Source organism: Mus musculus, chromosome 10 (genome assembly GCF_000001635.26).
Source record: "Mus musculus strain C57BL/6J chromosome 10, GRCm38.p6 C57BL/6J".
NCBI classification, from domain to species: Eukaryota; Metazoa; Chordata; class Mammalia; order Rodentia; family Muridae; genus Mus; species Mus musculus.
Window position 1 is genome coordinate 57,470,148 of NC_000076.6, and position 16,514 is coordinate 57,486,661.

At 40.4% G+C, this 16,514-nt stretch overlaps 1 protein-coding gene and 1 long non-coding RNA gene across 3 annotated transcripts in view; one reads left to right on the forward strand and one right to left on the reverse strand.

The window, feature by feature from the left end:
- Positions 1-8,235: 8,235 nt before the first annotated feature.
- 4930467K11Rik (RIKEN cDNA 4930467K11 gene) lies at positions 8,236-16,206 on the reverse strand. The gene is made up of 4 exons (NR_045353.1): positions 16,036-16,206; positions 14,892-14,927; positions 13,991-14,220; positions 8,236-8,521 (listed from the first exon to the last, which is right to left on the reverse strand). It is a non-coding gene; the product is annotated as an RIKEN cDNA 4930467K11 gene (long non-coding RNA).
- The window catches only part of Hsf2 (heat shock factor 2), a 29,378-nt gene continuing 26,482 nt past the window's right edge, over positions 13,619-16,514 (forward strand). The window contains exon 1 of one of the 2 annotated variants that reach the window (XM_006512564.3): positions 13,619-16,454. In XM_006512564.3, the coding sequence (XP_006512627.1) occupies positions 16,362-16,454 (93 nt within the window). In that variant the 5' untranslated portion in view covers positions 13,619-16,361. The remainder of the gene's footprint in view (positions 16,455-16,514) is intronic. The other variant, NM_008297.3, reaches the window with a different exon arrangement.

The window sequence follows — 16,514 nt, forward strand, 5'->3', positions numbered from 1 at the left end:
GTGTGTGGCAAGGATAATGCTTACACAACATTCAAATCAGACGCAGCAATTTAGTAACCCCCTTTCATCTTCTGTAGTCTCCATGGAAAAAACTGGAAGTCCTGATTACCACAACTAATACTTCCGTGCTTCCTTTGAAAAGGTTAAAATTAGTACTTTCTTCTTAGGAACTTGGTGAGAATTTCCAAAGTTAACAAGCATAAATTACTCATAACTGTTCTTACAGCACACTGACTGTTGTGACGGTGTTTCTGACTGCTGATGTTGGACTTCGACTAAAGGTTATTTGCCAGGGACTCTTAGAATCTCTCCAACTCACTCGACTCTCTTATGTCACTGTACTCCTAGTCAGTGTTGCCTGGATAACATTTTATTATTCTCTAATTATTTTGTGTGTTTTCATTTTGTGTCTTCACTGGTTGGTGAGGTGAGCTCTTCTTGGGCAGTGTCCTGTTGTTGTTTAGCTTTCTGTAGAACGAATGCGATTCAGGATATACAGTAGCTAATACACTCACCCATCATTCGTGTTTCAAGAGACGTGAACAGTGTGAGCTATTGATTAGTATATTAGTATATTAATATATTAGTATATTGATTAGTGGAAGTGAAAATCATGCACAAGGCTGGAAGAGGACTGAGAAAAACTACCCTTTCAGACAGATTTTCCTGTTCCAAGGTTGCTCAGTTATAATGGAAACAGTTTGCTTGACGTCTACTATTAAATATTTATCTACACAGAATTTATCATTATAATTTGTATGACAGCCTTGCAGGTTTTGTGAGAGAATGAGATTCACAGAGGTTCTCAGTCATAATGTTATCAGTGTCGGAGGGGCTATGATCCATATCTGTATCTATAAACTAAGTGTGTACTCATTCTTGTAGGCAGGCATCTTCCGCTGATATGAGCAAACTGGAAGTAATAATTCTCATTTTTAGACTAAGCCAATGTGTAAGCCAGAGCAATTGTTAAATGAACAGATAACATAAAATGAAGAAAAGGGCTCACTTACAGAGTTAACTGAGGAAATATTAGGGGAGCTATGAACACAAACAAAATGATTAATTAGAAGGCTGGAAATTCTTATGATTTGTCAAAAGTTCCAAAACACATCAACATTGACATTTTTCAATAGTACAACACACTTTCTCACATGTGATATCAACATTCATTTCTGAGAGTATCAAAGCTCTGAGAACAACAAAGCATTTGAATACTTATGTCATATTTCGAAAACCAGCATCCATCCTTTAGACCCCTGTGAGAGAATTATTTCTTGGCTCTTCCATAGTAAAATAATTTTAAAAACCGCAGTCATGCCATGTTCTTCCCCAACCCCTGTCACTAACTTGATCAGATGCTCCATAAAAATCTGCTTTTATTTGCACCTCTGTTGAGAACCTGTAATGTTCCGACACTTTTAGAATTTTGGAATACACTAATGAAAGAAAGCAAACATTCCTCTTTTCTTCTGAGTCATGGGCCTATTATAAAGCACTGGCTGACCAGGATCTCACTAAGTAGACCATGCCAGTCTCAAATTTATAGCAATCCTCCTGCCTCTGTCTCTCTAGTGGTAGAATTACAAGCATGCACACTGAGCTCAGCAGCAGTCCTGCACCTTAGAAATGAGTGAAGGCACTGAGTCTGCCAGGCAGCACAGAGACTGAGTTGCAATTCAGAATGGGCAATTCAGGACAGACCTCAAGGAAAAGATGAGCCACTGGGACAGAAACTTAGACAAAAAACCCTCTGAGTAAATCTAGGAAAATGGCATGCTAGGTGCAGAAAGCCGCCAGGGCGAATACCCTAAGGCACAGTTCTTGTAACATGTTTGATGAACGATGAAGTATCCAGTACATCTGGACAGAAACAGACAAGACCAGGGAGAGATGAGCTGGCCTGGGAAGCATGTGGGATGGGAGAAGACAAAGCAGGTAGGTATGTGTGGGCCTTGAAAGGACTCTGGCTTTACTTGGAGGGAGATAAACTACAGGAGTGACAGGCCCTGATATTATCTGTTGTTCTAAGTGAATAGCAACAAGCCATGCAATTATTTTTTTCATTTTTTTATTAGATACTTTCTTTATTTACATTTCAAATGCTATCTCGAAAGTCCCCTATACCCTCCCCACCCTGCTCCCCAACCCACCCACTCCTGCTTCCTGGCCCTGGCATTCCCCTGTACTGAGGCATATGAACTTCACCAAGGGCCTATCCTCCCATTGATGGCTGACTAGGCAGGCCAATGCAACTAGAGACACAGCTCTGGGGGGGGGGGTACTGGTTAGTTCATATTGTTGTTCCTCTTATAAGGTTGCAGACCCCTTTAGCTCCATGGGTACTTTCTCTAGCTCCTTCATTAGGAGCTCTGTGTTCCATCCAATAGCTGACTGTGAGCATCCACTTCTGTGTTTGCCAGGCACTGCATAGCCTCACAAGAGACAGCTATATCAGGGTCTTGTCAGCAAAATCTTTCTGGCATATGCAATAGTGTCTGGGTTTGGTGGTTGTATATGGGATAGGTCCCCGGGTGGGGCAGGTTCTGATAGTGCAGGCCGATAGGATTTGCTAAAGGAGGCAGAGGCAGGAGGATCTGGAGTTCGAGGCCAGCCTGGTATTTTTAAATAATAAGTCAAAAGCAGGCAATTAGGCTGGGCCTGCTGGTACGGACCTGTAATCCCAGCTATTCATGGTACTCAGGCAGGAGTATGACAAGTTCAAGACTAGCCTGAGCAATTTAGCAAAGTCTTATTTCAAAATTAAAAAAAAAAAATGAAAAACGGGCTAGAGCTGCATCTCAGTAGTTAGGTGCTTGTCTAGCATCTGTGAGGGTGTGGGTTCAAGCCCTAGAACAACAGCAACAGCAACAAAATAAATAAATAAACTAAACCGAAAACAAAGAAGAAAATGGCCCATTATCAAAACACCAAGTTATTCCCTTAGATATGAAAATGTGTTGAAGCTTTATAGTACTTAATATCGAATGATTAACCTTAATTTTAACATAATGGAAAATGCTTTGCTTTATACAGACTTATAATAGTGCTTTCTCATTCACTTTCAGTTATTAAAATGAAAACATGAATGATCTTCCAGTGTACTTAGCCAGTAGAAATCAAGTGTCTTAGTAAAATGTGTTGTTAGAGTTGCTTTCACTCACAGAGCAGCTGGCCTCTTGGGATAGCCAGACGTTTTGGGTTAACTGAAGGAAGCGAACCGCTCATGGAGCCCTTGTTAGCAGTTTCAGATGCAGGAGAACAGATCTTGGGAGAGTAAACTTATTTAGCCAGTGTCAGAGGAGGAGCTGCCCTTCAGAGCAGCTGAGACTAGATGGCAAGAAAATCCAGTTGCTGCATTCAGAGGGCACAGAAAACTCTGAGACGGATACCTATGACAGGGAGGTTGAAGGTAGCTGAACTGCTCCATTGCTCAGCTGGTAATTATGCATTTGGACTGCCACCACAATTACCACTGTGTGTACTAAACATTTTTTCCACATATCTGGTTTCTTTGGGGATATTTTATCGTGGCTTTGGAAATTGTTGCTGTTTCTGTGTCTACACATCGTGCCCCTCAGTCTATACTGCTTCAATCTCCTATGATCTTTTTGAGAAGATACCAAACATATTGGATCAGGAGCTCCCACATTACCTCAATTGCTTTAATTACATATCCTACAGGCCTTATCTGCACTACAGTCACATTCTGAGTTACCAAGGAAGAATTCTTTCCAAGGGGGCAAACAAATGAGTCTATAATGCCTACTTTCAGTATCTAAGAGATCTGGTAAAAAGAGACTCCGGGTTGGGATACTCAGTTTATTTACATTGTACATAGACAAAGGAACAAGGACAAGGGGTGGATTTGTTTATTGTAGATTTTGAGATTTTATAAATCATTAAACTGAAACCATCGAGGGGAAAGTAGACTCTTACTACAGTTTCTTATACTGTCTTAATTTTTGAGTGGGCTTTCAAATCTTCGAGTACATTCATTTACCAGCCCATAATTAAGAGCCAAGAAAGCTGTCCAGCCACATGGGTAGGTTTAGATGCCTGGTTAGCAAGGTACATGGAAAATGGACTACAAATTAGAAAACTATACATCAACATATAAGTTTGAGAGGAGGCAAAAAGGGAGGCTTCCATTCTGGATGGAAACAGGCCTGGTAGAACTCATTTCAGATGCATCGGCTACAGCAGACCTGGAATATGAAGTTCATTTGCATTCCTTCAGAGCTGGAGGAGCTAAATCAAAAAGTAGTAGGAAGACAGGCTCTGACACTGCCCACACAAATACATACACAATGCCAGTGACCCAAAGACAGGGTGAGCAAACGTCTCTGGATCTCGATTCTATGAGCATCTTTATGGATGCTTGTTCACTTCCTTTTTATCTCATAGCTGTGGGAGATTATAAATTAATCTAACAAAAACTATAGAAGAAAGAAACTGGCGCCCCCAGCAACACAAAATTACATCGTCAGCAACCTGTGTCCAAAATGTTACAAGTAATAAAATTCAGTTATTGGCAGGGCAATAATATCTTATTAAAATAACTAAGAATTAAAGTACTTTCTTTCATTTGTATCCAGTTATGAAATCTCCCCTGAATTCTCATTATTAGATTCTTTTTTGTGAAGCTTAAACATTGGTTATTGCCATAAAAGCACGCTGTTGACATTTCTGGTTGCTAGGCACATCATATCCTTGGAAGCATATATAATAATAGCATTCTGTTGGCTCAAATGGGAGATTTTTTAATCAGCAGGATTCTGTTTTTTTGCCTGCTCTACAATATTAGATTTACCATTCAAATTATACACAAAGACCTAAATCCACTAATGCAGAGAAACATAAGTATTTAAAGACTTATGTTCAAGAAAATGTTCTTGTAGTCCTTGTCATTAAAGAACAGAGTAAATCTAAGCCTTGAGACAAAGACGCCCATTGGTAGCAAAACATCTGACTACGGTGTGCTAGTCACACCACAGAATGCCAAGAAATCATTAAAAGTAGCAATACAAGTATGTTAATTATAAGTAATATAAGTATAGATGTGTCAGCTTGAAAGAATTTCTACCATGTGCAGTCAAGAGAGGACAACAAAATCTAGCAAGCTGTGTATATTCGCCAGTGTTCATAGCCAATAATCAAAAATGGGGAGGGGAGCAACTAATGCCCATCAGAGACAAGCTGAATATACGCTCCCAAAGTGATATTATCCTGCTTTAAATATGATGGAAATTCTGACCGATGCTACAAGGTGAATGAATCCTAAGAACATTGTGCTAAAGGAAATAAGCAACTAGGAAAAAGAAAGAAAGAAAGAAAGAAAGAAAGAAAGAAAGAAAGAAAGAAAGGAAGGAAGGAAGGAAGGAAGGAAGGAAGGAAGGAAGGAAGGAAGAAAGAAAGAAAGAAAGAAAGAAAGAAAGAAAGAAAGAAAGAAAGAAAGAAAGAAAGAAAGAAAGAAAGAAAGAAAAGTAGTGTATGATTGTAGTGGAACTATCTAGGACTGCCAACTATATAAATAATGACACAAAGGCTTATTAATATTTTAAAGCTTAGGCCTTTTGCTGGGCAGTCTCATGCCTGACTAATCCTTGCACTATGTTCCACCATATGGCCAGGTCTACCTCTCTGCTCAGCTCTAGTCTGTCACCTCCATGCCCACTGATTGAATCTTCCACTTCTCTCTCTCTCTCTCTCCTCTCTCTCTCTCTCTCTCTCTCTCTCTCTCTCTCCCTCCTCTTTTCCTTCCCCTCTCCATCCCCTCCTTTCCTCCTCATCCTTGCCCATGCCCCTCAGAAGTTCTGCCCTCCACTTCCTTATCAGCTATTGGTCATCAGATTTTTATTACAACCAATCAGTAGCAAGACAATCTCTGATGCATTCTAGATTTCCTTAGGCAGGCAAAGAAGAATGAATATTTACAAAATAGAAAGCCTGGTAATGGGCCATAGAAATGACAATAACAGAATTCTGCCAGCATTTAGCTGCTTTCTGCTCAGAGTTGACAATTGAATACACAGAGACACACCTTGACACAATGTGCCCCCAACATACAGTTCTATGTATAAGAGGTAGTTATAATACCCAAATTTATAAAGACAGAAAGTAAAATGTTCTTTGCCAGAAATTGGTAGGAAGAGAAAAGTGGTTGTTTCATGAGTATTGATTTTCACAGCTTTGGATTTTCAAGATAAAAGGAGCTCTGCAGCTTTGCTGCACAATTTGAATGTATTTAACCTTATTAAACCTTGCACTTAAAACAGTTAATATAAACTGGATGTGGTAGTTCACCAGTGACTAAAACCTAGAATCAGATGCAGGAAAATCAGGAATTCCCGGGCATCTTCAACTACATAGGGGGTTCATCAAGGTCACCCTGGGGCTTGGAGACCCATCTCAAACAAAACAAAAACACCACCACAGAAGAACACAGACTAGTTCACTATCTAAAACTAAGTTAAAAATAAACCTTTAGAAAAGGTTAGAAAGTTATACTTGTGCAAACTTGTAGGCCCAGTTGCTCTGAGGAAAGAGGATCAACTGAGCCCAGCAATCAAGACAAGCCTATAGCCCTACCCATCCTTTATATGTATGTATAAGCATACATAAACACACACATATTTTATAAACATACATAACATATGTTACTTATATAAACATATATATGCTCTGATGCAGAATTGCCATTTACGGAGAAGAGCTAGAAAGCTGACACCAGGTTGTCAAATGTGTTTCCTTGTATAAATGCTTGATAGTAGCTGTTCTAGTACATCAAGAAAATATGTGATACACAATCTATATGGAAACAATGGAAACTCATCACACAATAAAGCTGCTGGCTGGTAAGATCTTGGAATATATTTCTCACCATGAAGAGACACTGCAAAGTCACATGTAATAATGAACTTTACAAGCCAGTGCTGAAATCCAGCTTCCTCACTGAACTCATAGTTGAAAGAAGACGCTTCTCTTCCACAAGTTTGGAAAACTTTGTCACGTTTCCACTCAGAAGAATGAAACTCAACTGATTTCATATTAACAATGACTGGATATTTTTGGTCCCTCCCAAAGAATTACTGTTAGGGAAAAGGTCCAGTTGTTTTCCCACAATATTGCGATAATGTGGAATGTTACCAGGCACATAAATCTCAGTTGGAATTCTTCCACGCATACAAAGATGAGTCAGCCAGAGGTTACAAAATGTCATTTACTATGTTGATGAGCCTGCTGAAGTGTGTGGCCTAGAAGACTTTAGAGTGACTACAGGTGTTCTTCCAAGACAAAAGACAGCAGGCAAAACAGCGCCATTACCTCCTATGGTAGTGTGACCTACATGGCCTCCAGTATTTGAATACTTAGTCTCCAGCTGGTGGCATTGTTTGGGTAAGTTTAGAGGGTGTGGTCTTGCTAGAGAAAGCATGTCACCAGGGACAAGCTCTGAGGTTTCAAAGTGTTGCACTATTCGCAGTGTGTTCTCTCTCTATGCAGAGAAAGATGCAATAAGCCCTCAGCTTACAACTCTAGCTACCATCTGCTCTGTCATTGTGAAGTCCTATTTCTCTAGAACGGTAAACTCAAGTATACTCTTTATTCTGTACATAGTCTTGGTTCATGGTGTTTTATGAGAGCAATAGCAATGCGGTGATTACCCCTTCGTATTCTGGAAAGCTGGGTCTCTGCCAGGATTTAGAAAATATCAAAGCCACATATGAACAATTAACAAATCACTTAATAAAGCTTTAAAATGTATGAAGAAACAAATGGATACCCTTTACTACTTGAGATCCAACACTCAGTACTAATAACCTGACTACTCTGTACCATTCCAGTAATGGAGGACTCCAGGAAAATTCTTGAGTCTCAAATGCCTCGAATACAAAGGTTACAGGCTAAGCAACCTGCAGGTGTCAGAGTGGTTTCAGTATAAGGAAAGAATTCACTTCTTTAAATATTTAATAAAATTCGATTATATTCTCAAAACATTAAGTTTAAAGTATCAGTTTTATGTAGATAATTTTATTTTAAAGTTTGAAGTTATTAATGTTATTTACATTTAGTTTGAAATTTTGTAATTCCGGATTTTTATTCACATGAACATAGCTTTGTAATTTTCAATGTTCAGTATTTTACTTTTATATTTTAGGAAGATGTATTTACTTTTTTGTGCTTTGAAAATACTGAGTTTTTAATAATTTGATCAAGATAGCCAACAAAACACCAGTTTTCTGTTAACTTTAATAAGGACAAACCAGCCAGTGACTGTACTGAAATAAAGATTTACAGCAATAATTGTAATCCTATGACCATAGAACAATAGTTACATAACTATAAGCTATAGTTATATAATTTAAATTATGTAGTTGGTAATTACATAAATCACAGACAGGCATGGTGGAAAATGACCATAATTCCAGCTCCTAGGGAAGCTGAGGTAAAATTCACAAGTTCCAGGCCAGCTTATTCTACGTAGTGAGTTCCAGACCAACCAGAGCTACATAGAAAGATCCTGTCTCAAAAAGAAAAAAAAAACATACTATGAATATCATATAGGGATAGAATAATTAGGATAACTTGTCTGATCTAGGCGGACAGCTTGTATCATACACACACACACACACACACACACACATATATACATATATATATATATATATAATCATTTTTTAAAACCACTTTAAAATATCAGGCAATAATACCTGGAGTTGGAAATCAAGCAGGTGTCCTATCATTGAACCATGTGCTCACTTTGTGAACTTAGCTTAGAAAAACTCTATACATCTTTTCATTGTTTTTATGAATATTCATTCAACAAGGTATTTAATTGAACAACTGGTTAATTTGATTCATGGGCTTTAAGTGCTCTAAGAATGTTGTGTAGCCCTCTATGTTTTACTTTGGCCTCAGGCCACTCAATTCTTTCAGCAGAACTTAAAAGAACCCAATGTGGCAGGATTTTCCCTGTCCAATCTATTTAAATATTAGAGCAGCAGGAGGCCTGTGATTGTTGAGGGAAAAGGGAGGCAGCACTAAGAGTTGGAGAGGCAGAGAGTACACAGAGAGTACAGGAGAGAGGGGGCGGGGAAGAAGCCAAGATGGCTGCAGACAGACAGGAAGAAGATCCTGATCCTGCATGGTTTTAAATAGCCACAGGTAGTTATGAATATCATATAGGGATAAAATAATTAGGATAACTTGTCTGATCTAGGTGGACAGCTTGTGTCATTATCAGTTGGCTCTGAAATTATTGTGTGGGCATCTTGTGAATTGAGCATTTATTGATATATAAATCTGACTTGTTAATTATAAGCTTCTAGTGTTTTGTTTTACTGGCTTACTGGAAGGTTTGACCGTCAACCACATGGGGATGATAGCTGAGAGGGTACTGGAAGTACTGAGGTAGTGAACCAAATCACTGCGGAATGCTGCAGTCGGTTACTGATGGGGCGGGTCTAGAGGCAGAGGCTCAGGGACCAGGCTGGGGCAGTAACAGGGAAAGCCTGCCAGTCTTCAAATATTTGCCACAACACCCCAAAGGTATGGCTATCTTCACAAGGTCATAGGTTGTCACTCAAGATATTAAACTCCTTACTGGGCCAGCAATTTAAAAGAAAACACTGTTTTAAGTTGATATAAATACTTTGAACTTTATTTGGACTACCAAAAAGTAAAAATTCATTTCTACATTCATCATCAGAAGTAACACAACTTTTGATGTTCTTTAAAAAAGAAGAAAAACTAAGATAAGCTTTCATATGGTAGGCATTTGATCCATCTTGCTAATGCTAGTTAACTTACAGAAAAGTATGCATTTATCGTTACAACATTTCAAGTCTTAACTTACACTAGAGTACAAATTACAACGAGCTATTACACTCCACAATATTATTTAATTGGTATTTTACAGCAAATTGGAGTAACTCTAACAGCCATCACAGAGGTATAAACCTTAAGATTTCTGCTATTAATCAGCAATTATTTCTCATGTCCTACAAGGTCATGATTAAGACAATATCAAACTCTGATTTGATGGTTGGCATTATGGCTAAACAGCAAAGTGTTAGGCAGGTTCCCGTCAATCCTGTTGACACCTCTCAGATCATGACATATACACAAGAATAATTGTGTCTTCCAGAAGCCAATATTTACATAATTTTCTGGGTATTCAAATTAAGAGTATACTTCTGAGCTCGATCCATACACAAATAATTTAATATTTGAGGTGGTTCAAATAGCTCTGTTTTCAGAGATGTGTGTGATAAGATTATTTGGAATAAAAGATCACTTAAATCCTATTGCTTAGGAAGATGAACTACAAATTTCTTTATCTTCACCTGCACCTTCAATTGGAAAGATGAGGAATGAAAAATGTAGTCTTCGTCTGATTCTATTCTGGTGAAAATAACAGAAGGCTTAGATTTCAAGTCACTTACCATCTAACTACCTTTTCCTGAGGCTTCCAGACCTTTCACTTGTCTGGACCTGTTCTCTTTCTAATCAGCAAACCTCTATCAGTACTTAAGTAGGACACAGAGATTTCATCTTTATCTGCAGCCCGCAGAAGTATCTGTCAAAGAGCCCCACCCCTCTGTTTCCAAAAAGGCCAAAGCCTATGTTCCAGTTAGGTTTCTGTGCCTGCGATGAACACTATCACCTAAAGCAACTCAGGGTTGGAAAAGGTTTATCTGGATTACAGGTTATAGATGGTCATTAAAGGAAGCCAAGGCAGGAACTGAAGCAGTAGTCACAGAGGAGTGCAGCTTGCTTCCTTTAACCTTCTCAGTCAACTTCCCTACAGAACCCAGGCTGTCCTTGTCCACACTGGGCTGGGCCATCCTAAACCAAACAGTAATCAAGAAAATGCCTGACAGACATGCCTACAGGCCAATGTGATGGAGGCATTTCTCAGGTGAAGTTCTCTCCTCCCAGGTGACTCTGGCAGCCCATATTAAAGTGTTTATATCATCTATCCACACTAGATGTTTTAGAGTGAAGGTGATTATGTGGAAGAGTCTAGCTTACTATGTGCAGTGCCACTCCAGGGCTGGGTTGTATAAGAAGACTGGCTGAACACACCATAGGAACAAACAAGTAAGCAGGACTTCTCCATGGCCCTGGCTTCAGTTCCTGTTTCCAGGTTCTTTGCTTTGAAACTCCTCACTTCTTTTTAGGATGGACTACAACCAGAAGTTGAAATAAAACCCTTTCCTCCTGAAGTTGCTTTTGGTCGTGATGTTTAATCATAGCAGTAAAAAGCAAACTAAGACAAAAGTTGGAACCAAGAGCAGGGAATGACTTGACAGATCTGTCTGTGTTATTTAGGGGAGGGTTATGGAAGGAGTTTGAACTCTAAGGCTGGCAAAAACAATGAGTGAATGAGTGTTTAGGGATTAATGAGCTGTTGTGGAGACTTGGAAGATAACTGTGAGAACAGGGCATTGTCTTGGAGACAATGGAGGTCTGACTTGGGGCACTTCAGAGGGAAGTTTGAGAATCCCTCAAAGTTTCTAGAGGAGCCGTTCATGTGATGTTTTGTATTAAGAATTTGGTGTTGCCATTTGGAGCTAAAGAATCGGCTGGGATTAAAAAGAGACCAATACCAGTGAAGTGAAACTTTACTGGAACAAATGACCCAGGTTAGCATGGGTTAAGTCAGCTGTGTGATTAAGAAGACGTCAGCATCATTGAAGCTGAAGTATTTTCTCCTGGTCAGCACAGAGCTGCTGTGGTCCAGACAGGGCCAAGGCTGCAACTCATGCTGTCAGGTGGATTTGGTAGTGTGTAAAAGTCTCCTAGGTGACATTGCTTTTAAAGGCATGAAGGGATTCTGGAGAATAGCTGAGGCTTGACACTGTGAGAGCCGGGTGGGGAGGGCGTTGGTGAAGGTGCAGCCTCACTTACAGTGGCAACCCCGGGATTTAAAGGGTTAGAGAGAGGAGCTGAGGCTTGGCACTCCCTGGAGAGGGCCCAGAAGTGGCTATTCGTGAAGGTTCACCTAAGGTGCAGTACAGACCCAAACATACCGGACACTGCAAAAAAAAAAAAGCAGCAAGTGTCAAATGCTGTTGGCCTATGTTCCAAGAGAAGCTGTATGCTCTGTGAATGGCAGACCCTGACAGGTGGAGCTGCCCAAGCTCTTTGGAGCCCAGAACGTCGTAAGGAATCCGCAGGTGCAAGACATTGAGCTATAGGATTTGATTTACACCGTTGAAGCTTGGTTTTGCTTTAATTTGATTGTGACTGGACTTTGATTTGTTTCCCTCTTAAAATAAGATGTTTAACTTCTTTTTGATTTTCATGCACCCACAATTAATAAATAACCTTTTAAAAGTTGGGATGTTTATATTATTATATTGATATTACTATGGGATCTTAAAGATAAACAAAAAAGAAGAGATTACTTTTTTAAAATTAGATATTTTCTTTATTTACATTTCAAATGCTATCCCGAAAAGTTCCCTATACCTCCCCCCCACCCTGCTCCCCTACCCACCCACTCCATTTCGTGGCCCTGGCATTCCCCTGTACTGGGGCGAGTTGTGTTGGTGTGCCAAATTGACAAGGGGCCAATCTCTCTGGTTGGTTTTACTTTATTTTATTTTTTTCATAACTTGACACAAGTTAGACTTAACAGGGAAGAGGATTTATCAGCTGAAGACATTCCTCCATAGGACTACCTGTAGGCATGTCTGTAGGGTATTTTCTTGATGAATAATGAATGTGGGAGACCCCAGCTCACTCAGTAAAGTGCTACCTCTGAACAGGTGGTCCTGGGTTCTCTAAGAAAGCAGGTTGAACAAGCTGTGAAGAGCAAGCCAGTGAGCAGCATCCCTCCATGGCCTGTGCTTTGGTCCCAGCCTGCAGGTTTCTGCACTGAGCCCTTGCCCTGACTACACTTCAGGATGGACTACAACTTTAAGCTGAAATAAACTATTTTCTACCAATGTTGTGGTGTTCTATCACAGTGATAGAAATCAAAGCGAGGCATCAGTCTTCTTGAAATTTTTTTTAGTGAACTTTTCTAGTCTTCTTTTGAGTTCTCCACTTGCAGAAATGCCTCCCAAGGGTGCTTAAGCATTTTGCTACTGGTATTGTTTTGACGTCACAGATGACCTCAAACCTAGGTTTTAATGACATTCCATTATTATCTAGCCTTTTCGAGAATCTGATGTTTTCTTGCTGCTAATAGCTCCTTAGCCATATAACTCCAATTTGAACTAATCATAACCACCCCTCCACTCCCCATTTCCTCTTTAGTCAACAAAAAAGGTTTGTACTGCCTGACAATAAGTTAAAAGGGCTTTTCTGGTGATTAGGTAAACTATATCTTATCCAAATGACTTTTTAAGGCTGAGATGATTCATGTGATAAATATTATCAAGCAGTTCCTAAGTTATTAGCACTGTGTTTAGTGCTAAACACATGGGGTACACAAGGTAAGTAGTCTACCAGACCAATGAGGGTGCTGCAGAGCAAATGAGCAACTGCAGTATGACAAACTATATGAAGCCAGAGCTCTACAAGCTATGGGAGCCCACGGGAGGAACAACTAATCCAGAGTTGGAGGTCGTGGAAGACAAAGCAGATGGTTAGCATTTGTCTGCTTATGCATTCATTGATTTATTTAACAAAAAATAGAGAGGTGGTATACATAAACAAGGCATTACAGAAACTATGTTTCTATTAAACATTTTCAAAATCTAGTATAAATTCAATAAGTTCTTATAATCTAGCACAAAAAGGTGACATTACGTTAAATGGGATAATACATCATTAAGGGAGGTTTTACAAAAATATGTATTCTGTATCAGCCGGGGTTCTCTGGAGAAATAGAATTGATAAAATGAATACATATACTCATTTATATGCTTTATATACATCACCATATATACATTATATATTATATATGATTTATGTATGTATTTATGAATATATTATACACACAAGCATACATATGGGATTAATTAGAGTTGCTTACAGGCAAGTCCAACGATGGCTGTCTATGTCTGTGGAGTCCAAGAATTCATTAGTTGTTCAGTCCTTGAAGCTGAATGTCTTAGCTGTTCTTCAGTTTATTTTGGACTCCAAGGTATGAAGTTGCCAGCAAAAGCAAGAGCAAGCAGGGAAAACAGCAAGTGCTTCCTTCTTCCATATTCTATTCAGGCTGCCAGCAAAAGTTTTGGCCCAGATTTAAGGTGGATCTTCCTGCTGCAAAAGATCTGGATTTAGGGTGCATCTTTCCACCTAAGATTATTCAATCAAGAAACCCCCCTCATTGGTGTACCCAGCCACTTGGGTTTTTATTAAATTCCAGATGTAGTCAACCTGACAAACAAGAAGAGTCGTCATAAATTCTGTGTGGAATTCTGCTTGTCCCTGCAGGCTAAGCACATGACAGAGCTAACAGCATGCCAGAATTAATAGAGACGTGAAAGAATATGAATTCTTCTTACCTGCAGTACAGCTACCAAGTGTGACAAAGACATGAACAGAGATTGACAATGAGTGGACAGGACGATGGTCATGGGATCACAAAAGATCTGTGCCATTATAACAGGGCAGGACTTATTCTAGAAACATGGGACACCATTGGGTAGTTTCCAGTCTGGAAGTGGCTGTTTAGATTTGTAAGCATGCAGTGACGGACCAGAAGAGGAAACGCTTTCCTAGGGCTTTATCTGCTGTAACTACAGCAGGATTTTCACTGCCATTTTCTCTGTGAGGCTCTGGGACTGAAAATATTCCCAAACTGAGGTAAAGCAACCCATCATCGCATTGGAATGTGCTTGGAAACTTCTAGCTAACCCACTCTGGGAATCTGGCTACAGAGTTGGTTCTGATTAGCTTTGTGTAACTGGTTGAATAGAATTTGTACCAACCTGAATCAGACCCTTTGAAGCTTCCTCTTTGGGTTGCTGTGAGGATTAAATAGGATAAGACATGCAAAGCCCTTGTCACATAAGACCTCATCAAATATTAGTCTTTTTTTTTAAAATCACAGTTACCCCATCATATATCCCCATCATATATCCAAACAGTGCTGTATGACTGTGTTCAGTATATGCTTACTGAAAAAGTTGTCTGTCTGTCTATCTATCTATCTATCTATCTATCTATCTATCTATCTATCTATATTTCTTGCCATTAGCCCAGGATACCTGGAGCTCACTATTTAACCCAGGTTGACCTCCACTGCTCCACAGTTCTACCTCAGCCTCCAGAGTGCTTGACTTACAGATTCCAGACACTATGATCAGCTATTAAGTAACAAACAAAACAAAACAACAACAAAAAAAGTTTTTTAAAAAATCTTTTTTTCAGAGATCCACGTTATTATAGCTACTCTTCACGGGTAGAAAGTCTTATTGTCAATGAAGAAATGGGAAATTTCGCTCAAGAAGCTGTTCCGAATCACATTTTGCCTGAGGAAACCCCTGTGAGGTACATGCAGAACAATCATTTTGACTCAGATACTCTAAAACTAGACTCGTTGCTTTTGAACTGGGCTTATGACAGGCACCTGATGCTTGCTGAGTTGAGAAAAGCATATAAGATGCTCTTAACAGATGCTGGCTCCTAATAGTACACACACACACACACACACACACACACACACACACACACAATAGCAAGTACTTCACAAATAGGGAACTATTATTCATGCTTCAGGTTTTGATAAAACTGTCCTTAAATGAGCTATTTTTCTCCCCATGAAAAATGTATAGAAAAGCTCATTGTCTTTAAGATAGTTTCAACCAGGGGCCTAGCACATCTGCTCACAAGCAGCTCACTGCCCCATGTGATGTATTCCTTCCTTTAGATTGGAGCAAATTACTCTTCGCCGGTCAAACTTATGAGTCAACTGCCCTTGGGCTTCTCTGCACTCTGCCAGCCACAGCCGGTGCACCCAAACCCTTTCCATGCGAATCCACTAAACAAGGTTTCCCTGGACCCAATATCATTCCCTAAGAGAGTACCCTGCCTAAAAGGTAACAGAGAAGGCTGAACCACTCTTGGGCCCACCCCTCCTCGCGGCAGCAGCCAATCGCTTTGCTCTGTAGTGCATCCGAAGCCTTGGATTGGACTCGCTGAGACCGGGCGCGGGAGTAGAGCGCAGGGGTGGAGCGCGAAGCCTTGTCCATCACGTGCGGCCGCGGGGTCTCTCCGCCTTCACCGCGCGCCCCGCGGCGCCGAGGGGGCGGAGCCCGAGATCCGCCGCGCCTGCGTGGTGTGCGTTCCCCGGAGCAGCAGCTGCTGCCACCGCCGCTGCTGCCGCCGCCGCCGCCGCCGCCGCCGCTGCGACCTCCGCGTTCGGTAGTAGAATTTGGAATCCCTGCACCGGGCTAACAATGAAGCAGAGTTCCAACGTGCCGGCTTTCCTCAGCAAGCTGTGGACGCTTGTGGAGGAAACCCACACCAACGAGTTCATCACCTGGAGTCAGGTAGGGTCGGGGACGCGGTGGCCTCGGGTCCCCCTTGTCGAACCGGCTCGGCTCGGCTCG